Consider the following 13,424-nt stretch of genomic DNA (forward strand, 5'->3'; position numbering starts at 1 on the left):
CTACTTATGTAACCAATTTTTTAGACAGAATATCGAGACGATTGTGAAAATGCGCATCCACGGAATAGATGACTCGGTACACTGTGCAGTTTCAAATCATTACATTTAGCTTTGTACAAATGAGTACAAGTTTTCTGAAACTCGTCAAATCTTCGTTCATTCTCATTCTTTCAACCATGTATTCATAGATGCCAAAGCGGACGCCTGCACCTTGCCTACCATTGCATCCACTGTACCCGTCGTGGTGGACAGATCAGAACAATGGAAACCATCCGATAGTCCGATAGGCATTTCCTCAGTGCTAGGAATATTAAGTCCCTGCGCGGATACAGTAGCCTCTCTCCAAGGATCCCCTAAACCATTATGTTAGCCCTTCCTACCATACTGCCTTCATCTAGACGTACGAATGCCGTTCGCAAAGAAAATCCTATCGAGACTAACGTCCCATCCTTCGTACAGCGTATTAATATTACTCGTGTCTGGGTATGGGGGGTCGGGGAAAGCCTCAGGGAAAAACATTTGGCATTGGCGCTGATAGTACGGCGATTATGGGCTTGAAATTTCTGTGGATGATGAGGAAATACCTGATCGTAGAACGTTTCAACGTTGACGAGTCGCGTCACAATGGGTGTTTCTGTAGCATTTACTGGGGGACCATCCTAAAGGGAGTGTACATAAAACAAGCAGCTAGATGTTTTATAGAGGACTCAAAGCTTACTTGATAATAACTTACTTCATTGCAGCTGTCGGTGCGGGTCAATAGGGTTGGAACTTGGATGAGAATCATTGCACGTACACTATCCAATTCCAGGAACGATAGCTGTTGTCAATGTCGGTGTTAGTCCAGAAATCTTGGGACGCGTTATATGTTCCCAGACAATCCCTACAATCATGTTGAGCTTTCGCCGATCTGATTTATGAATTAAAGAGTGATCGAACTCAGCGCTACTATCGCCACAAACTAGGTAAGTTCAAGTTTAAAGAAAGGTCAGACGAGTTTTGGTATTCACGATGGAGTAGATACTCACGCAACGTATAGTAATCATCTTTGAAATAGGAACCCCAAGCTGAGAGTGCGTAGTCGAGGCCCCACCCTGCCGCAGGTGCATTTGCACCGTTCTTGACTTCTAGGGCGTCACAAAATTCAAAGAATTGAGCACCAGCACCAGATGTCGGCTGGAGAGACTGCCAATCCCACAGATTGTTCCTTACTATGGAAACGTATCGGTGAGAAAGAATTCATTTAGATGGTCATGCTCACACGCGCCAGCCACATCATCGAGATGTGTCATCTCAGTCAGACCGAATTTGTCTTTAATCGCATTGATGGCTGTTGTATCGTTACCAGAGAAGACGTCGTCCACATAGGCAATCACAGCGGCAACATCCGCAGAACAATTTTGTGGCATATTCTGGTGAATGGGTTCGAAATACCTCCAGAAATCGCTAATTTACTGTGTCAGCCTGTGGAGATATCATGGAAATGAATATCGGCTCACAATGTTGCTTCGACGACAGCAGACGATGCATATCCCGCCCAAAATACATCAGGCTTACTAGAATTCAATTTGGTCAGATGAGTATTGTTATGGGTAAGTAACTGCCTATACATCACCATGGTCCAACTAGTTAAAGCACCTATTGTATTCGAAGATATAGAAAGGGATGTTCAAAGAGAATTGATTGGCATACCTGAGTAGCTGCCCCCAGTGAGGATCCATGGGGCTTTATCGGGGCCAACTTGATCACCGTTGGGCATTGGAAGCACGACATTCTTAGCAAAATATTCCACATCGTCAATAGCTTGCTGAACAGTGTGATATTTCAAGCTCGCGACGGTAAGGTCAGGGTAGGGGTTGCTAAGGCCGTAAAACCGATGTTCAACAACGATGACCGACCCGTGTTCCTGTTGGGCGATAAGGCCGTTGATCGTGCGGTTCGTAAGGTACCCATAATAAGCTGCCGAAAGAAAAATCGGAAAAATCTCTGGTCAGAAATCAATTTGATACGAACGCGCTGCGTTAGCCTCCCCTGGCGTCATAAGAATAATCGGTCCGCCTTGAAAAAAATCACGTTAGACTTGAGAATAGAGAGCGCGGCAGATAAGCACTACTTACCTGGCTCATAAAATTCATAAGTATGCCAATACCTTTGCTGGAACGTTCCAAGCGATGGGTCATTATGATCGATGAGTTGGTCGAAATAATAGACCGTGTCGTATGGAGGTAGTTCATCCGCTAAAGAAGTTGCTGTGTAGCTAGTGGTATGCTCTACTTCGATGATAGGGACCACTGGTATCGGCATGGCGTTGCCATGCGGACGTCCATCGCGGAGTAGAGCACTAGCGAGCGAAAGGCAAGATGTGAGAAAAGTGAGCTGAAGGAGTCGTAGGCCAGTCATCCTTCACGGGTAAAACGCTTGCAGAATCATCTTGAGAGGCGCAGTTCTTTTAAATATGTGGACCTCCAGATCTTATGGATAAGTAACGCCGAAGGAACCTGGGTCATATGGTCTGTGGATATCCGCATGCTTTATTCATCTTGAGGCACTGATTCGCAATGTTTATACAATATTCGAGAAAACGTCAAGCCCGAAAGGTTCGACCATCTGGTAGAAGGGCAGAAAGATATCAGACGAGAGTTATTCTAAATAGGTTTACATACCTTTCGCATGGTCGCCCTCAAAAAGCTTAAGGTAATGAAATTCGACTGATGCTATCGAGGATCCATTCTCGAGTTTAGAGTCTGGACGATCATGGATCGATTTAAAGTTAGTGAGTCGAATCAACGACGCCACGTACCAAGATGTAATATGCCCTCGCAGGCTGTCATAATGTCATGAAAGTATACATACATGTCTGAGACGTCTCGAAATAATACAAGTAACAGTAGGGATATGTATGCGTGAGATATATGCAAGATTGATATAGAGATCGTGGTATGCGGAATGATTATATTAGATTGTGATAAGTAACTCGTGAGTGTTATGTATCATGATTCAAAAAGCGACTCTTCGGTCGTCCACCGCCAGGCGCACCATCTAGGAATATCTTGCTGAGCGGTCGCGCAGGTCTCGCTCTTCGTTTCCCATCTCGCATGCTGCGAATAGCCTGGTCAAGGTCACCTCGGCCCACTGATTTACCGCCAGCAGTTCGGCCATGAGAGCCCTGGGTATCAGTAGCAGCCTTAATGGTCTGTGGCAGTTGCGGGATGAGATTCGTGTCAGTAATAAATTGAAAGGACATACGGGTTCTGACGGCTGGTCCACTTCCACTCTGATCTGAATGTTAGACTCTGTTGTCTGGACTGCTGACTTCTGTTGAGAGTCGTGAACTTCTAGAGCGCATTTCTGTGCGACATATTTAATGATAGGATCAGACTTATCAGAGACAGGTTTACCTGAAGAGATGACGAAAACGATATAATCAAACCGAAGAATTCTTCAGGTTTGGGGGCATCGGGCGCTTCGGGATTTTCGCCATAATACGCAAGAAGAGAGTGTAGGTCCCCTTCTAGGGACTGACCCATATTCTTCAGCGCGACGATGCTTTCTTCGACCTCGATCACAAATGGCTGAATATAGAGGTCAGGATAGATACAAGTTGGTACATGAGTACCCCTACCTGCATCACCAGAATGAAACGATCGTCGGGTAGGACAGGCAGCTGCTTGAGCCAAATCATTTCGGCCTTGATTTGAGCTAGACCCGAAGCCATGCCGCTAACCGACTGCATAATGGTCTGAACGGAGACTGCCGAGAAATATAAGTCACCAGAATACATCCATGCGGTCGAAACCAGGTAACATACGGCGAGAAGCAGCTTCAACATTAGGAAGGTCCTCAATAAAAGTGACCAAGTTAGGATTAGATCGAAGGAGTACTCGAGCCAAGTAATGCAACAGTGTAGGGCAGTCAGTACCAGCTTTAGCTGTTTTTGTCTCCTTCATCTGTCAAGAAATGAGCCACAACGGCAACGACCGTCCAATCTGAGTTTACCTTCAGAAGGGCCTCGAGCTGAAAACCTTTGGCACTACCCCGGAAACTGGAACCGTTCAACGCGTTTCCTACGGCAAGGACGGCCTATTTTCAGAACATCAGGAACATCGCTAGACCTTGTGTCGACAGACGCTCACTTGCAAGATCTGCCTGAATTTTGTCGACCCCCGGAGTTCCAGGGCAGCATTACGTAGAGTATTCAGATCCGGTCGTATCTCCGCGATATCAAGGTCTAATTTACGACGGTAGAGCATACAATCCAGTCGTTCTGACAGTCTCGGAATGGATATTATCTAGAGCGAGCGTACGTTCAATACCAAGCATAAAGCAAAGAGAGTAAAGATATCTACGTACCTGGCCGAAATACTGGTCAGCCATGGCAAGCTTCCCAACGTCTTCGAAGTCTTTGATTCGGTTCACCTGAGAGTCAATAGTATCAAGTTGAAAAATAGCCCAAAAATATTCCAAGTACCTCGTCAGGCGTTGGTAAATGCTTCCCAATTGCTCGCAGATCATCAATGGAAAGGTTATCGTTCAACTCAAGTAGTGCTTTGCGTATTCCTGGGAAATCCAGTTTAATTCGTTTCAGCATTATAGCTTTTACGTAGAGAATAAGGATTCAGTGACAAGGATACAAAAATGTGAGACAATGTTGACCTACCGATATGATTGGCTCGTGTGATATCTAACAGTGTTGTAACGGCGGGTTTCTTGGATGGATTAGCCTGGAGTTGTGAAGGTGCGGGAGTCGAATTATCAATTGTGAATGTCATTTCTAGATCATTCAAGTCGAATTCAATGTCAGTCGGAACCTCACGCCATACTGTGTTGGAAATAGTTGAATTGTTGATCTTGTTCCAGAAGAAGGGCTTTAACCGCTTCGCAGGCCGAGTGATCTTGGGTCTCACATCTCCCATTCGGAAAGCAGGGGGCGGAGGTGGGGGAAGGGGCGGTCCAATGCTTAGAGACTGTGGCGGCGGGGGTGGAGGGGATAGAGGCCCAGTAGAAACAGCAGCAGGAGGGATACCAGGAGGAGGAGGAGGAGGAGGAGGTGGTGGTGGTGGTGGTGGTGGTGGTCCAGATGTCGTTAATGGTATGGAAGAAGCTGGTTCCAGGACAGCAGCCGCGACATTAGCCATCGATGGCAACCGGGCAGGAGGAGCGGGCGGCGGCGGCGGCGGCGGTGGTGGGGGTGATTTAGTATCTACCTTTGACAATGCTGCAAGTGACACGAGCGTTGGCGCCGTCGCAGTACGTTTAGGTTTAGAAGGAGGTGGTGGAGGAGGAGAACGTGCTTTGAACTCCTTCTCGGTCTTGGGCTTCGCAGCGAGCGTAGCTTTCATGTCAGCTACCTGAGATTTTAGATCAGCTACTTCAGTGCATAACGAAGCAATCTGATCATCCTTCTGCGATAAACTTTCAATGGTACGGGCTGCCATGAACTCAGCGTCCATTTCTGCCCCTCGCGCTTCTTCACGATGTTCTTCCCTGGCCGAAAATCGAGAGTAAACAGACTCAAGGGCTCGCTTCAGGTAGATAATTTCCTTATCCTTAATTCCCAAGGTTGTCTCTGCGTCACTGTTCTGTTTTAAGTAGTTAAGATCCAGGTACGAAAGCATTTGGTAGAGACGAAGAAGTCCAAACACACCTTGACCTTCAGCTTAGCAATCTCATCCATCAGCGTATTCCATTTCGCCCGATCACGAGCTTGTTTGGCACGCTCGTCCGCATCGCGTACCTCGTTAGGATGTTGCTGGCTTTTGATTCGATCTAGCTCTGACTGGAGCTGAAGAACTTGCTTTTCTTTCTGCACGAGACGCTGAACGACACCGTGGAAGCTCTGGGGGAACATCAGATTCTACAAGGTCGTTGTGCCAATTTGACAAACCTCGGGACCACCTTTTCCGAGTGGCTTTCCTTGAGAGCCCCCAAGAGGTAAAGACTTTAATGCATTCATCTCGGCAATCTGCTGGTTGAGTTCATTCTTCAACTTCGTGCGCTATGAAACGAGGAGTTGTTTGTCAAGGAAAAGCAAACGTGGACTCTGCATACCTCATCGCTAAGTTCTTCAACTTTCATCCGCAGAGACTCTAGTTCTTCTTCAACAATGTGGTCACTCTCGGATGCGGCCTTGACCTCGAGTTCTTGGCCGGTGATATGCGAAACAGACGCTACGAACCTCTTCATAAAAATGTGCCAGCTATCATCACTGTACGTAATGGCCATCAGTATATTTATTTTGGTTGGGAGAGAAGACTTACAACTTGTCAAGCATTGCCGCCTGCTCAACAAATTTATCCAGCACAGTAAGAAGGTCGGCCTTTAGTTGCCTGCAATCGAGTCATTAGCGCAGATGACGGACGAGCCTCAGAACGCTTACAGTTCTACGTCCTTGCCAAGAATGTCATTGTAGTTGTGAAGGATATCAACCATCACAGGATACAGTTCACCGTGCTCTTGGGCCAGTTGAACTATGTCCTGCAGTACGTCTTCAGCGTCAGATAATGCAGCGTCGCTAGTAGTCCGCCTCATCATTCCTCTGGCCCTCTCTCTCATTTCCGCATCGTCATCCAATTTCTCCTCCGTATATACGTTGAGTTGATTCATCACATATTCCGGCGGCTTAACATATCGCAGGGCCTACCAGACAAACCCAAATCAGGAAGACTCAAAAACAAAAAGTAAATTAGACTTACCACAGTAATCTCATTCAGACCCCTTCTGCTAAATTCTTCGCGAAGAACGATTCTGTCTTCCAAAGCGTCGGGACAGTTTGTCAAGGCATTCACGAGGGACATCACCGCGGCCCTAGGGTTCCAAATTCGCTTGACCTCTTCATCATCCATATCCATTAAATAACTTGCAACATCACCGCCAAACTCCCCTTCACCGGAAGGTAACTGCAAGGAATTTACCAGGCCTTCAAAACGGAATGTTTCATCATAGGCAACGCGATAATCCGACAATGCAGAGAGCGCCGCCTTGTGACCATCAGCTGATAGAAAAGAAAGTGCCGCGAGGATTTCCGACGACATAGTCCTTAGTTCCGGAGAAGGGACGTGGAGAGAATAAGTAATGTATGTTACGACCATTGGAGCAGCAATGATTCGGTCGAAGAGTTCCTAGCAAAATATTAGCAATGATACGGGCAATCATTGCCCAAGTCTTACATTGCTTTTGTCGTTACCGGCATTCAGAAAGACTTTGAAGCATTTGACGATTTCCAGCAGGCAGTTGGTTTCAATCTCTGTCAAATCCTTCCGTTTTCCGCCTTTGCCAACAAGTCCTGCGAGCATGGCCGTCAGGGCATCCAGTCCCTTTTCAGTGCTAAGGAACTCTTCTACCCATGCCAAACTGGCATTGCGAAGGTGCACTCGTAGTGATATGATGTGCTTGAGCAGCTTGATATCTGTTGTCTTCCAGCTTTTCAATCCATCGACGTACCACTTTGGCGAATTCTCAGGTGCCCTACTATCACCGACGCCTCCTCTGTCACCGCTGGACAAGGACCACCAGCTACTCCATCGCCCTCCCGTGCTCTGAGGTAAGACGGGCTTCGGTTCCTCAGCAAGCTTGTCGAATGACCCTTTCCTACTCTTGTTAAATTCGCCACTAGTGTGAGCCCCTTCAGAAACCACGGGAGGTGCGGCAGGTGCTGCACCCCACATAGAGAACCGCTTCATGAGGCCATCCCCAGTCAACTGTGGAACGATTCTTGGCATTATACCAGCGGCGCTGCTAGGCCCATAGGACTGGGCGTAAGCTGGACCTCGCATAGATCCAGATGCTCCCGCCTTCATCAATTTATGTTGCGACAAGACTGTTCGCTTCCTCTCTGGTGACATAGTAAGCATCTCAGTCCGCTTGTCATTCTTTAATCCCAAATTGTTCACTAGATCTTCGAATTCCGCTTCATCGAAATCGGACTCCTGGCCTGAACTTGATCCCGTTATCGAGCCATTCCCGGTTTGGTTTTCAACTAGTATCGGTTCGCTGACTATGCTTTTGCGTCTCTCCGACGTGGCTACAACACTGGATCGGGAAGGAGCTGAAACCTGGAACCATCCATCAAATAGAGTCGACAAGCGGTTTTGGGAAATGGTTCCGCCTCCAGCAGTGGAAGACGCAGGAGAAGATGCCTCCGGACTGGACATCTTGTATGTTCCTTCATCTTCTTCGTCTTCGTCGGATTCTTGTAAAGCTGCGAGGCGCCTTATGGTAGACTGCGTGGGTTCTGTAGATGCTGTGGATACGCTTCTCGATTTGGAGCGACGGTACCATTCGTCGGGAACGCAGAAACGGAAGCTGCGAGTGGCCGCAGATGTGTATGGGTTTGTGCAGAAGGAGGATTCCACGATGCTGAATACCAAAGAGGAGCCGGGTAGTCGCGAGGATTCTAAGAATACAGATCAGGATGTACTCAGACTATATAAGGTGTGCAATGCGCACTTTCAGATTCAGAATCCTTCCACACCTCCTCCAGGACGTATTCCAAGTTGCCGCCCCCCGGAACTGGCAAGGATTTGGTCAAACCTAGTTCGTCTATTACTGAATTTACAACGTCATGAATAGTCGTGGTCTTGGAAATAAAGACCTTGTATCGAAAATCGTCGTGAATTTCAGGGACCCGAAGAAAGGATAGATAGATGGATAGGTGCGGATGGAGAGAAACCAAACGAAGGACAGGATTGTGAAGATGTGCAGTCATGGGAAACGAAGAGAAATGCCGTTGAGTTGTAGCCTTCGCTGGCGGGGCGTTGACCAAAGGCGCGACCAAAGTAGAAGGCTCCAGGGTGCCTGTACAGCATTAAGACACGATTGATCGCCTAAAAACCAGTCCACTCACCATCGCCGAGAGCTTCCAACTCGTCTTCTTCCCAAGGGCGGCCATTCCGCTCCACTCTGATCTTCTGTAGAGCCCATCCCTGATCTTCCAGGCCTCCAAGAACCTCAGACCTAGCGGTTTCTACCAAGGCATCAATGACATCCTGCGCGGTGGCATCTTCAGCTACTTCAGCAAAATGAAGGGTTGCCGTGGTAAGAATCGTAGGCACTGCAAAGGAGCTCGTCGGCATGACAGTTGTCTTCTACGTCACTGCAAGGAAAGTGTTGCTGCAAATGCAGCGTTTATGAATGCATGAGATTGCGGTGGTGATAGGTAGTTGTGTCAGAATCGTGCCGTTGCGTCGTCAGATTTGGACGATGCTGGTGATAGAGCCTCCACGTGGTAGGGCGAATCTCCCGATTTTCCAATTCCCGCTTTCACTCGACCACTTGTCCAATCAAAGCAACTATCAAACACTACTCGTCGAGCTTAAAATCAAACGATAGTGAGTACAAATAGCTCCTAGTTATTGAGCTAGTATGGCCCTATGGACCGAACGTCCTTTCAAGTGACAGTTGGATTAAAGACATCCTCGTGATTGGATTCTGCTTCCTTGGCGAAGAGCCAGATAGATAAGATGCTAAAAGTCTGCAGAAGGCCGTCAAACTCGAATAAAACCCGATATTTGGTCTGGAAGGCGCAGCAGGAACGTTGGCTAGTCGGTAAGATACTGGCCTTTTTGTGCACAGTGAGCTTGGCGAATTATAAAATATCAAGGTGTAGCTGAGAATGCACCCACAATTGCGGATCGTCAAGGCGGTACGTTGAAAATGCTGCTTGAAGCCTGCTCTTGCGAAAACATCAGTGCCCTACGAGATTCTAAAAATCTGCCAAAATTATCGATTCATGCACCTTCGAGCTGGCTGCCACCGAGGAGGCAGAGCGATTAAGTGTAGAAACGTTCCGTATTACGATGGTGACCAAACATGCATGAGCACTGAGTCTCATTATTTTCGAAGACTACTTAATGGTAATGCAACTGGTAATGCCAGGAGGATATGCCCAACAAGTGACGTCACTTCGGGTGCTGTGGCCGGGCAGTGCACCCCAGTCACGAGCCGAGATGACTAATCATCATATCCAAAATTTGATTGAAGTTTTCAGGGATCGATAACTGACAGCCGACTACCATGGCACCCTCAGCTTCCAAACAAAAGCGCCTCGCTGAAAAAGCAGCCAAAAAGGCCGCTGGTGGTACCGGTGCCTCCACATCAACGTCTACGCCGTCGGGGTCAGTCAATGGCGGAAGCAGTGTCAATACCCCAATTACCAGCATGAGCGCTGCCACGAGCCAGGAGGATCTCACTTCGATGGCGAAGCTTAATATTGCTACGGAAAGGTGTGTATACGGTTGCTCCTTTATCCTCTTTCTAATGCTGACAATGCTGCAGGAGCGCAGCGGGGGTACTCGTATCCGATGTGAAAGCCCGAGACATCAAGATAGATTCGTATACTCTTTCTTTCCATGGACGTCTTCTTGTCGAGAATGCAGAGATAGCACTCAACTATGGCCAACGATACGGTCTGTTGGGTGAAAATGGCTCCGGCAAGGTGCGTCAAATAGCCGCTGTGTTTCTTCCATCCCATTGACCGCTCCTGCTTAGTCGACGTTCCTCCAATCCATTGCCGAGCGTGACATAGAAATACCGCAACACATCGATATTTACCTTGTACGTGGTGAGGCCGAACCGTCAGAGGTCAACGCCGTCGATTTCATCGTTGCTTCCGCCAAACAAAAGGTCGCCAAGCTCGAGGCATATATAGAAGAGCTTTCTGTTGCAGATGATGTCGATGAAGTCGCACTCGATGCTGCGTACGAGGAGCTTGAGGAGCTTGACCCCAATACCTTCGAGACCAAAGCGGGAAGTATTCTCCACGGTCTTGGATTCTCTCAAGCTATGATGAAGAAACCTACAAAAGACATGAGTGGTGGTTGGCGGATGCGTGTGGCTCTCGCTCGAGCGCTCTTCGTCAAGCCGCATCTACTTCTGCTTGATGAACCCACTAACCACCTCGATCTCGGTGCTGTGGTGTGGCTCGAAGCCTACCTTTCGACGTATAACCACATCCTCGTGATCACATCACACTCCCAGGATTTTATGGACTCCGTCTGCACGAACATCATGGATTTGACGCCGAAGAAGAAACTGGTCTACTACACGGGTAACTATACTGTGTATGTACGAACAAAGAAGGAAAACGAAGTCAACCAAATGAAGGCATACAATAAGCAGCAGGAAGAAATTCTGCATATTAAAAAGTCTGTTTGCCTTGCCTCATCATCATACATCGTTCTGACAAACTTTCAGATTCATCGCCTCTGCTGGTACCTATGCTAACCTTGTGCGCCAAGCAAAATCCAAGCAAAAGATCCTCGACAAGATGGAAGCCGCTGGATTGGTCGAGAAAATTGAGATGCCCAAGCCTTTGCGTTTCAACTTTGAGGATATCCGGAAACTCCCGCCGCCTATCATCGCATTCGATGATGTCGCTTTCTCGTACTCGGGTAAGAAGGAGGATTATCTCTATGAAGGTCTATCGTTCGGTATAGAGTGCGTCTTGTTTCTCTCCTTGTGAAGTCGTCGCTCATAGCCGTTAGCATGGATTCTCGAGTAGCCATCCTCGGTGCGAACGGCGCTGGTAAATCAACGCTGTTGCATTTGATCACCGGAGTGCTTCAGCCGTCGCAGGGAACTATCTCCAAACATGCCGCTTTGAAACTAGCAAAGTATTCGCAACACAGCGCGGATCAGTTACCCTATGACAAATGCCCAATTGAATACTTCCAAGAGTTATTTAGCCAGAAGTTCCCAGAGAAGGATATCCAAGTAGGCACATCCAACTTATCACACCCTTCCGCCCATTGATGATCTTTCGTAGGCATGGCGAGCACAGCTAGGTCGTTTCGGTTTGTCAGGAAGCCATCAGACATCGCCAATCCGGCAACTTTCAGACGGTCTGAGAAATCGGTAGGTGGAAACTTCATTTCAACGATCAGGCACTGATTATCGTTGCTTTAGGGTGGTATTCGCCCAACTAGCCATGGAGCACCCACACATCCTGCTGCTGGGTAAGTACCGATTTCTCTATGCTCGCTATACAATACTAATACCTGTCAAGATGAACCTACCAATCATTTGGATATGGAATCCATCGATGCTTTGGCCAAGGCCATTAAAGAATTTGAAGGAGGAGTGGTTATCGTATCCCACGATTTCCGTAAGCTTATAGCTCACATTGCATGTCGCCTTTTCTAACTCCTCCTTTAGGTTTGATCTCTCAAGTAGCCGAAGAACTATGGGAGGTGGCAAATAAGACCATCAAGAATTTGACGAAGGAGGACATCAGCATCGTTGATTACAAGAAGAACTTGGTTCGACAAAGTACGTACTAATTCTAGGCGGCGTTAAATTTTATCTAAACTCTGTCTAGGTAATGCCGCTATCGAGAAGGCGAAATTGTTCAGCAAAACTGCACCCAAAGGCAAAACTTAAATGGGCGTCTGTTGTATTGTTACGATTGTTGACGATTGCATGTGCATGTGGTATACTTTTACATACAATACATACTATATAGACTTCATAGAGCAGTGGCCAAAGTGAATGATAGGGTGATGAATATATAGCTTCAAAAATTTCCCATAGTGACGACATTTACTAAAGTTTCAAGACGCAGGTAAAGAATAACAGTGCTAAGGATACGTGGAGGTTGATACAAGATTTGTTTGATTTGACTTCATTACTTGACTACTTAGGCGAGCCCCAAAATCCCACTAGACCTATACACCACTAAACCCTTTGCCCCTGTTATCAACCGCCACTGTTCCTCTCGCCGAGTTCGTAGTACTGAACGTTGAACCCTGCACGCCCTCCGTGACCTGATGCCTTCCCTTCTCGAGAATGATTAGGGCAACATCGACGTCTTTCGACGTGCCGAAGACAGTGTCCAATTGTTGATTAGATGGTTTGCCGAGAATCCCTTGCGGGCCCTGGCCAGAGTGGAACGCCTGGAAGGCTAAATAATGTAACGTAAACGAGGTGCGGCCGATACGGAAGGGAGAGCCGCTTACAATCCACCACTTCTGTCAGTGGGATAGAGCTATATTGTCATCAGTATGTCGCACGCGCGTGAAAGAAGATGTAGTCTCATTTACGTTTCTGAGGAAACGAAATTTAGTCTTGGGACCGCTGACGATCAGACGGATTACTCACCACCTCCTTTCCACTTCTTGTACTGAAGCGTTGGAAACAAATCATTAGCGGTGCAAGGTCTGCGATGTCGAGCAACGACTTACTTCTTCGGTGTGCACGAGCAGACAGAACTCGTCTGTTGACTGAGAGTCAGGCTTGTAGATGACCTTGCTGATGGATTTCGTCATGATGTAGGAGGGCGAGATTGGATAGATATACGATAAGTACGGATGATGGAGGTGTGGAAGGAAGCCGCGGCAGCACAGTGGCCCTTTATACTGCTGAGTCCTATGACGTCGAGGGCATCTGGAGCATATTGCGTCACGCGACATCATGCATCATAGGCCGAGGCC

The 13,424-nt window shown here is 47.6% G+C and overlaps 4 protein-coding genes across 4 annotated transcripts; 1 reads left to right on the forward strand and 3 right to left on the reverse strand.

Annotated features, from left to right (window-relative positions):
- Positions 1 to 85: 85 nt before the first annotated feature.
- Positions 86 to 2,729, reverse strand: EV420DRAFT_1526855 (peptidase S28). Its single transcript, XM_060472439.1, has 14 exons — positions 2,664 to 2,729; positions 2,118 to 2,607; positions 2,014 to 2,058; positions 1,693 to 1,959; positions 1,611 to 1,638; positions 1,500 to 1,556; positions 1,262 to 1,446; positions 1,029 to 1,211; positions 940 to 961; positions 797 to 883; positions 719 to 743; positions 585 to 659; positions 405 to 531; positions 86 to 353 (listed from the first exon to the last, which is right to left on the reverse strand). Exons 2-14 carry the CDS (start codon positions 2,398 to 2,400, stop codon positions 163 to 165), a joined length of 1,575 nt encoding a protein of 524 aa, XP_060333463.1. The 5' UTR covers positions 2,401 to 2,607; positions 2,664 to 2,729; the 3' UTR covers positions 86 to 162.
- Positions 2,730 to 9,250, reverse strand: EV420DRAFT_1526860 (formin 2 domain-containing protein). Its single transcript, XM_060472440.1, has 19 exons — positions 8,843 to 9,250; positions 8,446 to 8,793; positions 7,167 to 8,392; positions 6,693 to 7,118; positions 6,377 to 6,636; positions 6,258 to 6,326; positions 6,049 to 6,205; positions 5,885 to 5,995; positions 5,645 to 5,836; positions 4,658 to 5,579; positions 4,469 to 4,593; positions 4,351 to 4,416; positions 4,134 to 4,289; positions 3,997 to 4,080; positions 3,809 to 3,947; positions 3,623 to 3,750; positions 3,399 to 3,572; positions 3,247 to 3,348; positions 2,730 to 3,193 (listed from the first exon to the last, which is right to left on the reverse strand). The coding sequence occupies exons 1-19, from the start codon at positions 9,069 to 9,071 to the stop codon at positions 2,984 to 2,986; spliced, it is 5,124 nt and encodes a 1,707-aa protein (XP_060333464.1). The 5' UTR covers positions 9,072 to 9,250; the 3' UTR covers positions 2,730 to 2,983.
- A 741-nt stretch (positions 9,251 to 9,991) lies between these two features.
- EV420DRAFT_125212 (P-loop containing nucleoside triphosphate hydrolase protein) lies at positions 9,992 to 12,756 on the forward strand. The gene is made up of 10 exons (XM_060466734.1): positions 9,992 to 10,220; positions 10,273 to 10,432; positions 10,486 to 11,141; positions 11,191 to 11,433; positions 11,481 to 11,709; positions 11,762 to 11,850; positions 11,902 to 11,951; positions 12,002 to 12,100; positions 12,151 to 12,264; positions 12,314 to 12,756. Exons 1-10 carry the CDS (start codon positions 10,012 to 10,014, stop codon positions 12,373 to 12,375), a joined length of 1,911 nt encoding a protein of 636 aa, XP_060333465.1. The 5' UTR covers positions 9,992 to 10,011; the 3' UTR covers positions 12,376 to 12,756.
- Positions 12,660 to 13,259, reverse strand: EV420DRAFT_1266218 (ribosome maturation protein; the record flags this gene model as incomplete). Its single annotated transcript, XM_060467316.1, has 4 exons — positions 12,660 to 12,895; positions 12,951 to 12,979; positions 13,089 to 13,114; positions 13,176 to 13,259. 4 exons carry the CDS (start codon positions 13,257 to 13,259, stop codon positions 12,660 to 12,662), a joined length of 375 nt encoding a protein of 124 aa, XP_060333466.1.
- Between the last annotated feature and the right edge of the window lie 165 nt (positions 13,260 to 13,424).

This window comes from Desarmillaria tabescens (genome assembly GCF_030435595.1).
Source record: "Desarmillaria tabescens strain CCBAS 213 chromosome Unknown EV420scaffold_10, whole genome shotgun sequence".
Classification (NCBI taxonomy): Eukaryota; Fungi; Basidiomycota; class Agaricomycetes; order Agaricales; family Physalacriaceae; genus Desarmillaria; species Desarmillaria tabescens.

Excerpts from the sequence above, each read along its gene's own strand:
- EV420DRAFT_125212 (XM_060466734.1), top strand. The coding sequence starts at position 10,012 with ATGGCACCCTCAGCTTCCAAACAAAAGCGCCTCGCTGAAAAAGCAGCC. Across the intron at positions 12,101-12,150 it reads TATCGTATCCCACGATTTCC|GTTTGATCTCTCAAGTAGCC; the intron begins GTAAGCTTATAG and ends CTCCTCCTTTAG. Across the intron at positions 12,265-12,313 it reads GAAGAACTTGGTTCGACAAA|GTAATGCCGCTATCGAGAAG; the intron begins GTACGTACTAAT and ends AACTCTGTCTAG.
- EV420DRAFT_1526860 (XM_060472440.1), bottom strand. The coding sequence starts at position 9,071 with ATGCCGACGAGCTCCTTTGCAGTGCCTACGATTCTTACCACGGCAACC. Across the intron at positions 6,327-6,376 it reads CTTGGCAAGGACGTAGAACT|GCAACTAAAGGCCGACCTTC; the intron begins GTAAGCGTTCTG and ends ACTCGATTGCAG. Across the intron at positions 3,948-3,996 it reads AGCTCGAGGCCCTTCTGAAG|ATGAAGGAGACAAAAACAGC; the intron begins GTAAACTCAGAT and ends ATTTCTTGACAG.
- EV420DRAFT_1526855 (XM_060472439.1), bottom strand. The coding sequence starts at position 2,400 with ATGACTGGCCTACGACTCCTTCAGCTCACTTTTCTCACATCTTGCCTT. Across the intron at positions 962-1,028 it reads AGATGATTACTATACGTTGC|TTTGTGGCGATAGTAGCGCT; the intron begins GTGAGTATCTAC and ends GAACTTACCTAG. Across the intron at positions 884-939 it reads TGTGGCGATAGTAGCGCTGA|GGATTGTCTGGGAACATATA; the intron begins GTTCGATCACTC and ends ACATGATTGTAG.